The following is a 9,461-nucleotide window of genomic DNA, read 5'->3' as shown; positions in this document are numbered from 1 at the left end:
AGGTGCATAGCCAAATGATCAGCAATTCAGACACACAATCAGGGGGCCCCAGGTTAGAGTCCCTACTCTGATAGCTATTGGGATTTGGTTCTTGGTTGGCCCACATTCAAATGGCCAACTTGTTGCCCCCAACCAGTTGGGATTTAATCCTGTTGTGTTCTGTTTTGATTATTGGTATTTGTTTTTTATTATTTGAGTGGAATGCTTGCAAAGTAGCTTGAAAACTAGTGCACGTTCACTGTGGTCAACTTTTTTCAAACACTAGGCATGGTTTTAGGGACATACACATGAGCATCAACAGTGTACACATCTATTTCTGTGTTAAGTAAAACTCTTTGAAAATGGTTGTCCACTATTTTAGAAATTCATTTTGTTTTTTAAGTGTAACATTAAATTTAAATAATTATTATTATCCTATTTAATTGAATTATATCAAGAGTTAAAACCTTACTAATAATATTATATATACTAACTGCCTTTAAAATATTTGCCATAAAGCTTTTGGAAAAGTCTAGTTCTCGACAAACCGAGAAGGATTAAAATGAAGATATAAGCAAGCATCATAGATGCTATTGGATATCTGAATATAAGCCAGTTATGACCTTGAGCCCTAGAAGGAAACAAAGAAATATTGTTAGCACTTTTAATGCTATAAATTATCATACATTTTTTGAGTGTTAGTGTAGTACTACAAAGACTCTGGTCAGGCCAGCTTTGGCAGTGAAAATCTGGTCATGTTAAAAGCATAGTGTCATGTGTGATGTTAATATACTTGACTAATTTTTGAACTATGTGATGACAAATACAGTTTAATTCTGACTTCTCCCTATACTAGATCCAGAAAATATTTGTCACACACATCATTGACTACTCAGTAAACTTGGAAGGACTTTCAAAGATGAAGCTTGATTGCTTTAACCAAGAATTCAACTGATGTTCTTAAAAAGGTGAATGGTGAAGAAATTAAGGTTTGGGGACATGGCCAAAAATTGGCCAGTGGCCATAGTGATGGGGTAGATTAGATACAGTTGGCTCTCAACATTTCTGGCTAACAAATACAGTACATGTAGTTCATAGTTAACCCTTTAAGCCCCAAGAGTCACCAACATCTACTTTCTCCCAACAGTGTCAATTTATCATTAAGAGAAAAGGTTAGGAGAGTTATCAAAATGATCTCTGAAGGGAAAATGCTTTGATTTTTTTGTCAAATTCTCTTGACTAATTCTTACAAGGAAATGTATTGAGGTCAGTCTGGAGAATTTGTATGTGGACATTGGGGCTTACTGAACATACCTAGCTGGAGTTTTCTTCTCAGCATATACCAACACATATTTGACTCTGACCACCTGGTTATTTGTGACCACATAATATCTCTCAGGAACATCCCCTCCCTCACTGTTTCTTGCTCGGGCCCGTGAACGGTTTTGTCTCTCATTACTATCTTTTGATTTGACTGTGCATTTGACATCTGGGTGGTCCAAGATCTCACAAACTGCAACACAGCTGATTTTGTCTCCAATCGTACTGTTCTTCCATCCTTGTCCATAGTTACTATACATCATGCATACAGCAAGGTCACTTGAAAGGTAGGTTCCTTCGCCAAAGAATGATGTCTATATGAAGAGAGAAATTAAGGTATTGTCACTGGTTGTTTACCATTTACATGCTTGGGCAAACTGGTCCGTTCAGGGTTTAAGTAAATGGTAAGCAAAATTCAGGACTGGTTAATTTTAACCCGGAATCGCCTTTATCATTTGAACTATAAATCAGTTCCATTTACCATAAAACGGCCACTAAAGCCTGAAACTGGTATCATAGATGGCTTTAAAGAAATAGAACTCAAATGTCTGTTTGGAGCATTGCGACCAAGAAAACAGGACTACCTGTTCAGATGTTCCGTTGCTCCTGGAAATTTCCACTGAAACAACCCAAAAGTCTTGTTTCATTTACATGTTCTTTCCAACTGGATTTTCTGGAACTTTTTTGTAAATGGTAAACAACCACTGTCTAAGGTTATTAAAAAAAGATAATTGGCAGCTGCTTAAGTGAGCCTGTCCAGGTCTACTCTGGTGGTGCCTATGCAGTGACCTCTGGGATGGCACTTGCCAGATGACTGGGAAATACAGTGTTCTGCCTACATTTTAGCTCAGCAGGTAAGGAACCAATCATAGGGGTGGCGAATGGTAAAATCCGAGACTCGCCTAGACGCCGAGATCCTAGTTAGAAATCTGAGCCCGAGACTCTTTGGTAAAAAGTTTTGAGACTCAAAAAAAGTAAAAACAAACCATGCAAAAACGAGATTTCGAGACTTGTCAAAAACGCTTCCGAGATTTCGAGATTCTGCCAAAATTTTCTGAGACCCACATTTTTCGAGGTACCATTCACCACCCCTAATCATGGCCGGTAAGGCAAAAAATATGCACCAAGCCACAGTTGTTCAAAAGGTGGATAACGTTATCCAGCAGATAAATCTCTATCCACTGGATAGCGCAATAATATTGGTTTTCCTAAAACTTATCCACTGGATAGTGATTTTTGAACAACTAGGACCAGAGGTGTACTTTTCTGGGGGGAGGGGTTAGTGGACCCACCCTCACTGGGAAATTTAGGAGCTAAGTTCTCTCATTCCCTCATTTTAAGACCTATTTTACGCAAATTGGCTGAAGTTATTTTTAGACAACAGTTATTTAAAACGTTTGGTTCTAATAACTTTACTCTGTTTTTAATGTTCTCTTTCCAAAATGCGAGGCCCATATAAAAGGAAAAGCTGCCAGTGTATACTTTAGTACTTTTCCATATATTCATTCACTTCCTTGGGGAAATTGGATCGGATCACAACTTGAGTATTTTTTAAAGCAATTTATTTACTTTTAGTAAACCTTCAAGCAGTGGCAAGTGGTAAGAAGTGTTGCTTCAGGCCGTAAATTTTACCGGTTACCGCCTGATAAGGAGAACACTTTGGTGGGGTTAATTCTCTTTAACAACAACAACTACAACGATCTTTATTTGTCTTCACTCTTGCTCAAAAATAAATTACAACAACGGCTCTTAATTTGGCCATAGGAATAACTACATTCTGTAACAAAGTAGTTGGTGTGGAGTGAAAATGTATGTTTGACATGGTGGTTGTTTCTTCCAAGGACTTGTATGCTTTATTGTTGCAAGAGCATCATTGCTCCAGATGTAAGCTAAAAGAACTACACAAAAACATGCGAAGACTTACCTTGTTTAAATGTGCATGCAATCCATTGTGTACAATGGAATGAAAATTGTCCACTCTGCTGCCATGGTAAGCATACCAAACATCACAGGACTGTGATAATTCATCAAACTTTGTGCTGTGAGTATTTGTCTCACTGTACTCAACTTCAAATATGTAATCAGGTTCTGTGGAACTGTAACTTGCCTGACCAGTCTTCTGCTCTATCTCGGAGAACTAAAGCATAAATATTACAAGAAAAAATATCTTAAAGGCTGGTGGGATGTATGCTGGACAGAGTTTTATGTGACCAGTTTGTAAGGAGGTGTGTTTCAGGACAGTTCATTGCCAACAGTTAACACCCGCATAAAGAACCTACTTTTTTTTTAAGTCTGCCAAAATAGGTTCTTGTATTTTGGGGTACTAACTTATTGGCAATTTAGGCTAAGTAGGTTCTTTATTTCTATGACAGATTATTGATTACCAGAAAAATAAATAAACTTGGGTTTGGTCCTTTAAAAATATACCCCTTGTCCATGAAGACAATAATAAATTACAGTCTGTTCTTTATAAAAACTTACTTTTGTTGTTCGGATTAATACAGTTACAGTTTGGTATAGTATGTTCTTCATGTTATACTGTCTTATACACTCCTTTGTTAAACTGTATTATTATTATTTAACTGCAACCCACATATAAGAACCTGCTTTTGGGTATTAAAGTGGCAAATTTCTGCCTGGAGGTTCTTAAATCCACAGGATCTTATATGGGAGTGTTTCCTGTACCTTAGCTTGGGATTTGTGGTGGTTAGAGGCTTCCCTTCCCCTTCCCTCAGAGCCGTAATTTTTACAGTCCTTTCATGGGTGGGAGGTAGTAGATGCATATGGATATGTTGTGGTTCAAATTTATCCTTAGTTTAAATTTTATTTTCTTTTGTTTCAAAGTCATTATAATACATTACCATATCCCACAGGAAAAAATAATGGATTCCCATTTTTGGATATTTTAGGTTATTTAAAGAATACCCACAAAAATCCCAAATTTGGAAGAGTGAGACAAGTCCCAACCAGGGAACTTGGTTGGGAATTCCCTGGTTGGGACTTGTCTCACTCTGCCAAATTTGGGATTTTTATGGGTATTCTTTAAATACCCCAAAATATCCCAAAATGGGAATCTGTTATTTTTTCCTGTGCCCAAAAACAAAGGGAAATAAAATTTGAACCAAGGATAAAATTGAACCACAACAGATATTTAATATTTTTAGGCTTCAAAGGACGCGTAATTTTATATTGGTCATAGCCTATGAGCATGTAGGAACCCAAAGAATAAAGTCATTGTAGTTAGAGTGAAAAATGTAGAGAGTGAGACTATGGGCATATGAGGCTCATGCTCTTCAAGTAAGAACATCACCCTGTTGTCTTGCACCTTGCAAGGACCACTTTATTTTGTGAAGCTATGGTTTTTGGGTGGAAATATCATGACATCCCTTTGCAACTTGCAAAGACCAACATTGAGAGAAAAGTAACTACTGTTTGCTTGTCTCCATACAGCTTTACATTGGAATGGAAGTTCAAATACCTTAGATTTGTCAACTGTTTTCAGAGTAAATGTTCTGTCCAGTGACCAATCCAATAGTTCCCAAGCTTCCTGAGAAATAATAGTTTGATTACCTCTCACCAACTTGTCAAACGAAGGAACTGTGCTACAAATCTGAATCTTGAAAAATAGGAAAAAAAAAATAAACATGGTGATCCTTGGACAGGTTGTTTGTTTCTCCCATAATGGACAGATATATCCTGAATTCTTCATTTTTTGCCCTTTTATTCTTGGAGGTTTGGAGGGGGACTTACATAATCAAAAATCAAAAGTTTTAAAGAAAATCATGTCAGGGTGGGTATGGACATAAAATGGAATGGCCCTCAGCTAACTAGCATTTTTTGTTTTAAAAAAATTCTTTTTGTCAAGCACTCACCAGAACCTGAAAATTCTTGTTCCCATCATCTTCTATATATGCAGAAGGAAATGGTCGCAATATACTGTCATGTCTGTAGCTTTCTAATGCTGAAATAAACAAACTCCAGCGAACGTCAGCAGAAGTAATGTCTGTTTCAAGCCTTCTCAACACACGCTCCTTAGCTCCTTCAGAGTCTGTCATCTTACAAAATGCATTTATTTCATACAGCTTTATTGCCCTTAGATGTCGTTCCTTGACATTCAGCTAACAGGGTAGATTTTGGAAAATGAAAAAGTTTGTGAAGTGAGAGCGCAAAAGCCACGTTGACGTCCGCCATCTTGAAATTTCTGACGCGAAATGCGTTTTGGGAGTTTGGACCCAAGCTTCCGCGTTTTCGAGAGGAGCCAATCAGAAACTAGCGCGCTAATCTTCAAAGAAACTCCGCGAAAGCAAGGTGTACGTGTTGTGAACGCGTGTTTGAAGAAAATGTCCGTCAAGCAGATTTATTACTCCGAAAAATACTATGACGATGTCTTTGAGTACAGGTAAAACCTTTGAAAAGTTCAAATATGTCTTTTACCGTGGCTTGTCATCTTGCCCAAGCACGCAGCCATTTTAAGTTCGCGTCTTGAAAAGTCAGCAGCGAACGAACATAAAAAAACGCTGTTATTTTTAATAAAAACATTATCGCTAGCAAGTTTCTCAAGCTCTGTAAAATAGAAACTCTCGAAGGCAAATTTTTCTCTTCGCAAGAAAGTAGGCTGAAAGTGTTTATTTTGATCTAAGTCGTCTGGCTTGGCGGAACGTTACACTCTTGTAAGTCGTCTTCATGCTTCGTTTTCTTTTTAAGGCATGTTTTGCTGCCAAGAGAAATAGCAAAGCTTGTACCTAAAAAGCATTTAATGTCAGAGGCCGAATGGCGAAGCCTTGGTGTTCAACAGTCTCAAGGATGGGAAAATTACATGAAACATGAGCCAGGTATGTGCCACCTTGTGCTCAATTCTTTGTTCATACTCTTATGCATTCATCTCAATCAAAACGCCAGGTTCAGCGATGATACCAGTAAGCAAATGATTTTAGCCAAACGTAAAATGAAATTATAATAATACCCTTAACACTACCCCGGGGTTTCTTCACTCTAAAAATCTCGTAACTTTCAGCGCGTAAACTTTCTGGGTTTGTACTGCCTGGGGTACTAAAATCAAAAATGACAAGAGAGTCATAGTACTTTTGGGGGACATTTTATGGTATTCAGCTTTAAAAATGAAATTAGAGAACAATTTTCATTCTTAGTCTCTGATTACTTTAATTGATATAAAAATTGTCCGTTTCAGTTAATTTGGTGTGTTAAAATATTGGCACCTCTTAATTTGATGGACATTTTTTCATAGCAGATTTAAGGAGGTGAGCAGGGGAGCTGTAGGGCCGCAGTTTGTCTGGGAGTTTTGCTTTACTTTATGAAAAAGGTTGTAATAAAAATTAATATAAATTTAGAGGATTAAATTCTGGACATAAATACACCTAGATATCTGCCATTTGTAAAAGTCTGAAGGACTGCTCCGGCTATAACATTAAATGTTATGGGCCAAAGTAATCTTTCACTGAAGATGGCAGACAAGACTTTGAGTAAAATTTCTCTTAATCATGAGAATGGTAATCTATATATTGCAATATCATTATTTCAGAGCCCCACATTTTGCTGTTCAGACGAGAAAGAACTGACATGGCAACCAATAGAAAATGAACTGGCTGATGATTGCAACTCAAACAGATTGGCATTCACTAGCTTGCACTGCCTTAATGCTGCTTTGAATTTATGTATAAAAATTATTGAATAATGATTATTTATATGTAAAGAGTAAGACTGCGTAACTTAATATACAAATTAATTATTATGATTGCTTACATTGAATTCTCTAATATTGTAACGTTTATGTACATTAACTTGGCTAAAAGAATAGAATAATATATTGTGTTATATTTAATATTAATTTATTTATTTGAGAATGTCCTTCAAAGCTTAAATTAAACAAGATGTATTTAACTGAGTAAAAAAAATATGGTGTTACAGTAAGTGACAGAATAGTGCAAAATACAACCTTTGCAGTTTATGAACCTCTTGAGTCCCTGTGTTGTTTTCTGCTGATTCCCAAAAACCATTTCCAGGGGTGAGAAAAGGTAATTTCTCCATAGAGGAAGTAAATTATTCTAAGAGTCAGCAAAGTTTTCATGATCTTCCAGAATTTTGGCTTAAACGACTTTTAATACAGACTTGAATACTTTTTCAAATTTCCTGGATTTCATACCAGGATCGCATCAATGATTTCAAATCAAAAACAGTCAGATCACTCCTCAAATTATTACTCATTGATTGCAATGATGTCACTAGTACTGGAAGATTTGTCTGGGTGCAGTATTCCGAATTCTAGTATGTTGAAAATACCATTTCTGAGCCTCTAGATTTCAAAATTTTCTGGGGAAGGACATCCAAGACCCCCCCCCAACAAACTCACACCTCTGGTGTGGGTCTTCAGCCCCCCCCCCCCAATTGAAATTGTGCTTAGACTTTAAGATATTTCAAGCAACAGCATTATTTGCCATCTGTCCTCTTTAAATTGGATGAAAAGACAACTACTTTGTCCATATCCCTTAGAATTTGCCACTTAGGAGGGAGGGGAACGCAGATGCATGTGTACTTCTGCAATTGATTTATGGATAAAATTATACTTTAAAATATTTGCATGAAAGTGAAATTCATTTCCCAAAGCAAAAGCTTTTATGGTTTTTGTTTAATCAAAGTGTACAAATTCACGTTCAGTTCTTGTGGATCGATTTTGCACACAGTGAAGTCTACAAACTACAAAGTCCGTAGCCTGTTCACAGACCCTCTTTTTCCCGGGCGGGTACTCCTGGGAATTCTTGGTGGGGGTGTGCTGCCCGGTTCGCCAATTCCTGAACCTATTTCAGAGCAAAAAATATAATTTTCCACACTCGTTCTCAGACCAGACTTGTAAAATCCATACCTGTTTTCAGACCTGGCCTTTAGGCAGAACTTTTGTTATCATTACATAGATTAGAGCGCAAACAAACTCAAAATTCTTCAATCCATTTCGAATTCGCATATTTTTGACATTTTCTCTCTTTCTTACTCATCTGGAATTAAAACGATAAAGACGTTTATACAATCCCGTAGTTCCCTCCAAAACCATACCCTATTCCAGACCAAAATGGGTAAAGTGTATGCCTGTTTTCAGACCCAAACGGCGCAAAAACCCTACCCGATAGGGCGGCACATACCTATATAGCTTATATAGGGGAGACGCCCCCTCCCCCCCCCCCCCCCCCCCCCCCCGCACCGCCGGGCTTTATTTTCTCTTCAACATGTTCAAAGTCTGTTGAGCGCGCGTAACCGCGGGGGATTTATTTACCTCCAGTGCAAGGGAGTAGACGTTCGAAAAAAACGAAAACAAAAATAAAACAACGGGTCTGTGTGCAGGTACAAAGTCCGTAACACTTATTTTGTTTGCATGTAACAGGCATAATCAAAATAGTACAATTCTACCCTTAAACAGAAATTTTCTAATGCTTTATCACTCAAGATTGTCCTTACATTTCCGTATATGACTGAATCGTCGATCGGTGCGATTTACAGTGTAATACCGGCGCGAAAAGGGTAAGAATTGACGTAAAATGTCTGAGATTTATGCCTTGTGGAACCCGTTAGGGTGGTGACAGTCAAATAAAGGCAGGCGTTGCGGGCGACAAAAAAAAAACTGAAAGAAACTGGGGAGTATTTTTTTGACCAATCAGAATCTGACTTCGTTTTCCTCTCGACCAATCAAAATAAAAGCCGCACATTTTGTAATTACTTTTCCTCCCCAACCGTTGCGACAGGGATTTCGATTTGCTACGTACTTGCTTCTGTTCTGTGCAGCTTTATTTCATTCGCTTTTTCTTCAAAATCTGTCAGCAAAATGTCGGTTAAAGATATCTACTACTCCTCCAAAATTCCAGATGACGAGGGCAACGAAATCAGGTAATAACTGAACTTTGTATGTTTTGACCGAAATACTGTAATAAAGCACTTGTGTACTGCTGGTTTACACGTGGTTTATCATCGTTAACTTTTTTAGCTTGTATCGATAGAAGACCCGTGATGATAGCGTAAACGATTCAGTATTATTTATTATTTCTTCTTTAATAGAAAACTTTGAGTTACGGGCTTCTCTATGTTGTCAGAAGCGAAGGATTTCAAATGTTCTTAGCCGTTGCTCTAACAGAAAGTTCTTCCTAAAATAGTATACAAGT

General features: G+C 37.5%; 2 protein-coding genes across 3 annotated transcripts; one reads left to right on the top strand and one right to left on the bottom strand.

The window, feature by feature from the left end:
• Positions 1–436: 436 nt before the first annotated feature.
• Positions 437–5,503, bottom strand: LOC140938501 (protein mono-ADP-ribosyltransferase PARP16-like). 2 transcript variants are annotated; one of them, XM_073387983.1, is made up of 5 exons: positions 5,172–5,503; positions 4,778–4,915; positions 3,224–3,436; positions 1,294–1,613; positions 437–610 (listed from the first exon to the last, which is right to left on the bottom strand). In XM_073387983.1, exons 1-5 carry the CDS (start codon positions 5,352–5,354, stop codon positions 469–471), a joined length of 996 nt encoding a protein of 331 aa, XP_073244084.1. In that variant the 5' UTR covers positions 5,355–5,503; the 3' UTR covers positions 437–468. The 2 variants fall into 2 exon arrangements, with proteins under 2 accessions (XP_073244084.1, XP_073244085.1); XM_073387984.1 differs by having other exon boundaries at positions 4,778–4,846.
• A 5-nt stretch (positions 5,504–5,508) lies between these two features.
• Positions 5,509–7,268, top strand: LOC140938502 (cyclin-dependent kinases regulatory subunit-like). Its single transcript, XM_073387985.1, has 3 exons — positions 5,509–5,698; positions 6,004–6,131; positions 6,839–7,268. The coding sequence occupies exons 1-3, from the start codon at positions 5,511–5,513 to the stop codon at positions 6,895–6,897; spliced, it is 375 nt and encodes a 124-aa protein (XP_073244086.1). The 5' UTR covers positions 5,509–5,510; the 3' UTR covers positions 6,898–7,268.
• The last annotated feature ends 2,193 nt before the right edge of the window (positions 7,269–9,461 follow it).

Source organism: Porites lutea, chromosome 5 (assembly GCF_958299795.1).
Source record: "Porites lutea chromosome 5, jaPorLute2.1, whole genome shotgun sequence".
Lineage (NCBI taxonomy): Eukaryota > Metazoa > Cnidaria > Anthozoa > Scleractinia > Poritidae > Porites > Porites lutea.
The sequence above is the reverse complement of the archived record's forward strand: the minus strand, read 5'-3'. Positions and strand labels throughout refer to the sequence as shown.

Bases quoted from the DNA above. Each gene is read 5' to 3' on its own strand.
- LOC140938501 (XM_073387983.1), bottom strand. From the start codon at position 5,354: ATGACAGACTCTGAAGGAGCTAAGGAGCGTGTGTTGAGAAGGCTTGAA. The intron at 3,437-4,777 runs GTATTTGAACTT...TTTATGCTTTAG, and splicing joins AAACAGTTGACAAATCTAAG to TTCTCCGAGATAGAGCAGAA. The intron at 611-1,293 runs GTATGTTCAGTA...GTTTCCTTCTAG, and splicing joins GAGAAGAAAACTCCAGCTAG to GGCTCAAGGTCATAACTGGC.
- LOC140938502 (XM_073387985.1), top strand. From the start codon at position 5,511: ATGCGTTTTGGGAGTTTGGACCCAAGCTTCCGCGTTTTCGAGAGGAGC. The intron at 5,699-6,003 runs GTAAAACCTTTG...TTTCTTTTTAAG, and splicing joins GACGATGTCTTTGAGTACAG to GCATGTTTTGCTGCCAAGAG. The intron at 6,132-6,838 runs GTATGTGCCACC...TCATTATTTCAG, and splicing joins TTACATGAAACATGAGCCAG to AGCCCCACATTTTGCTGTTC.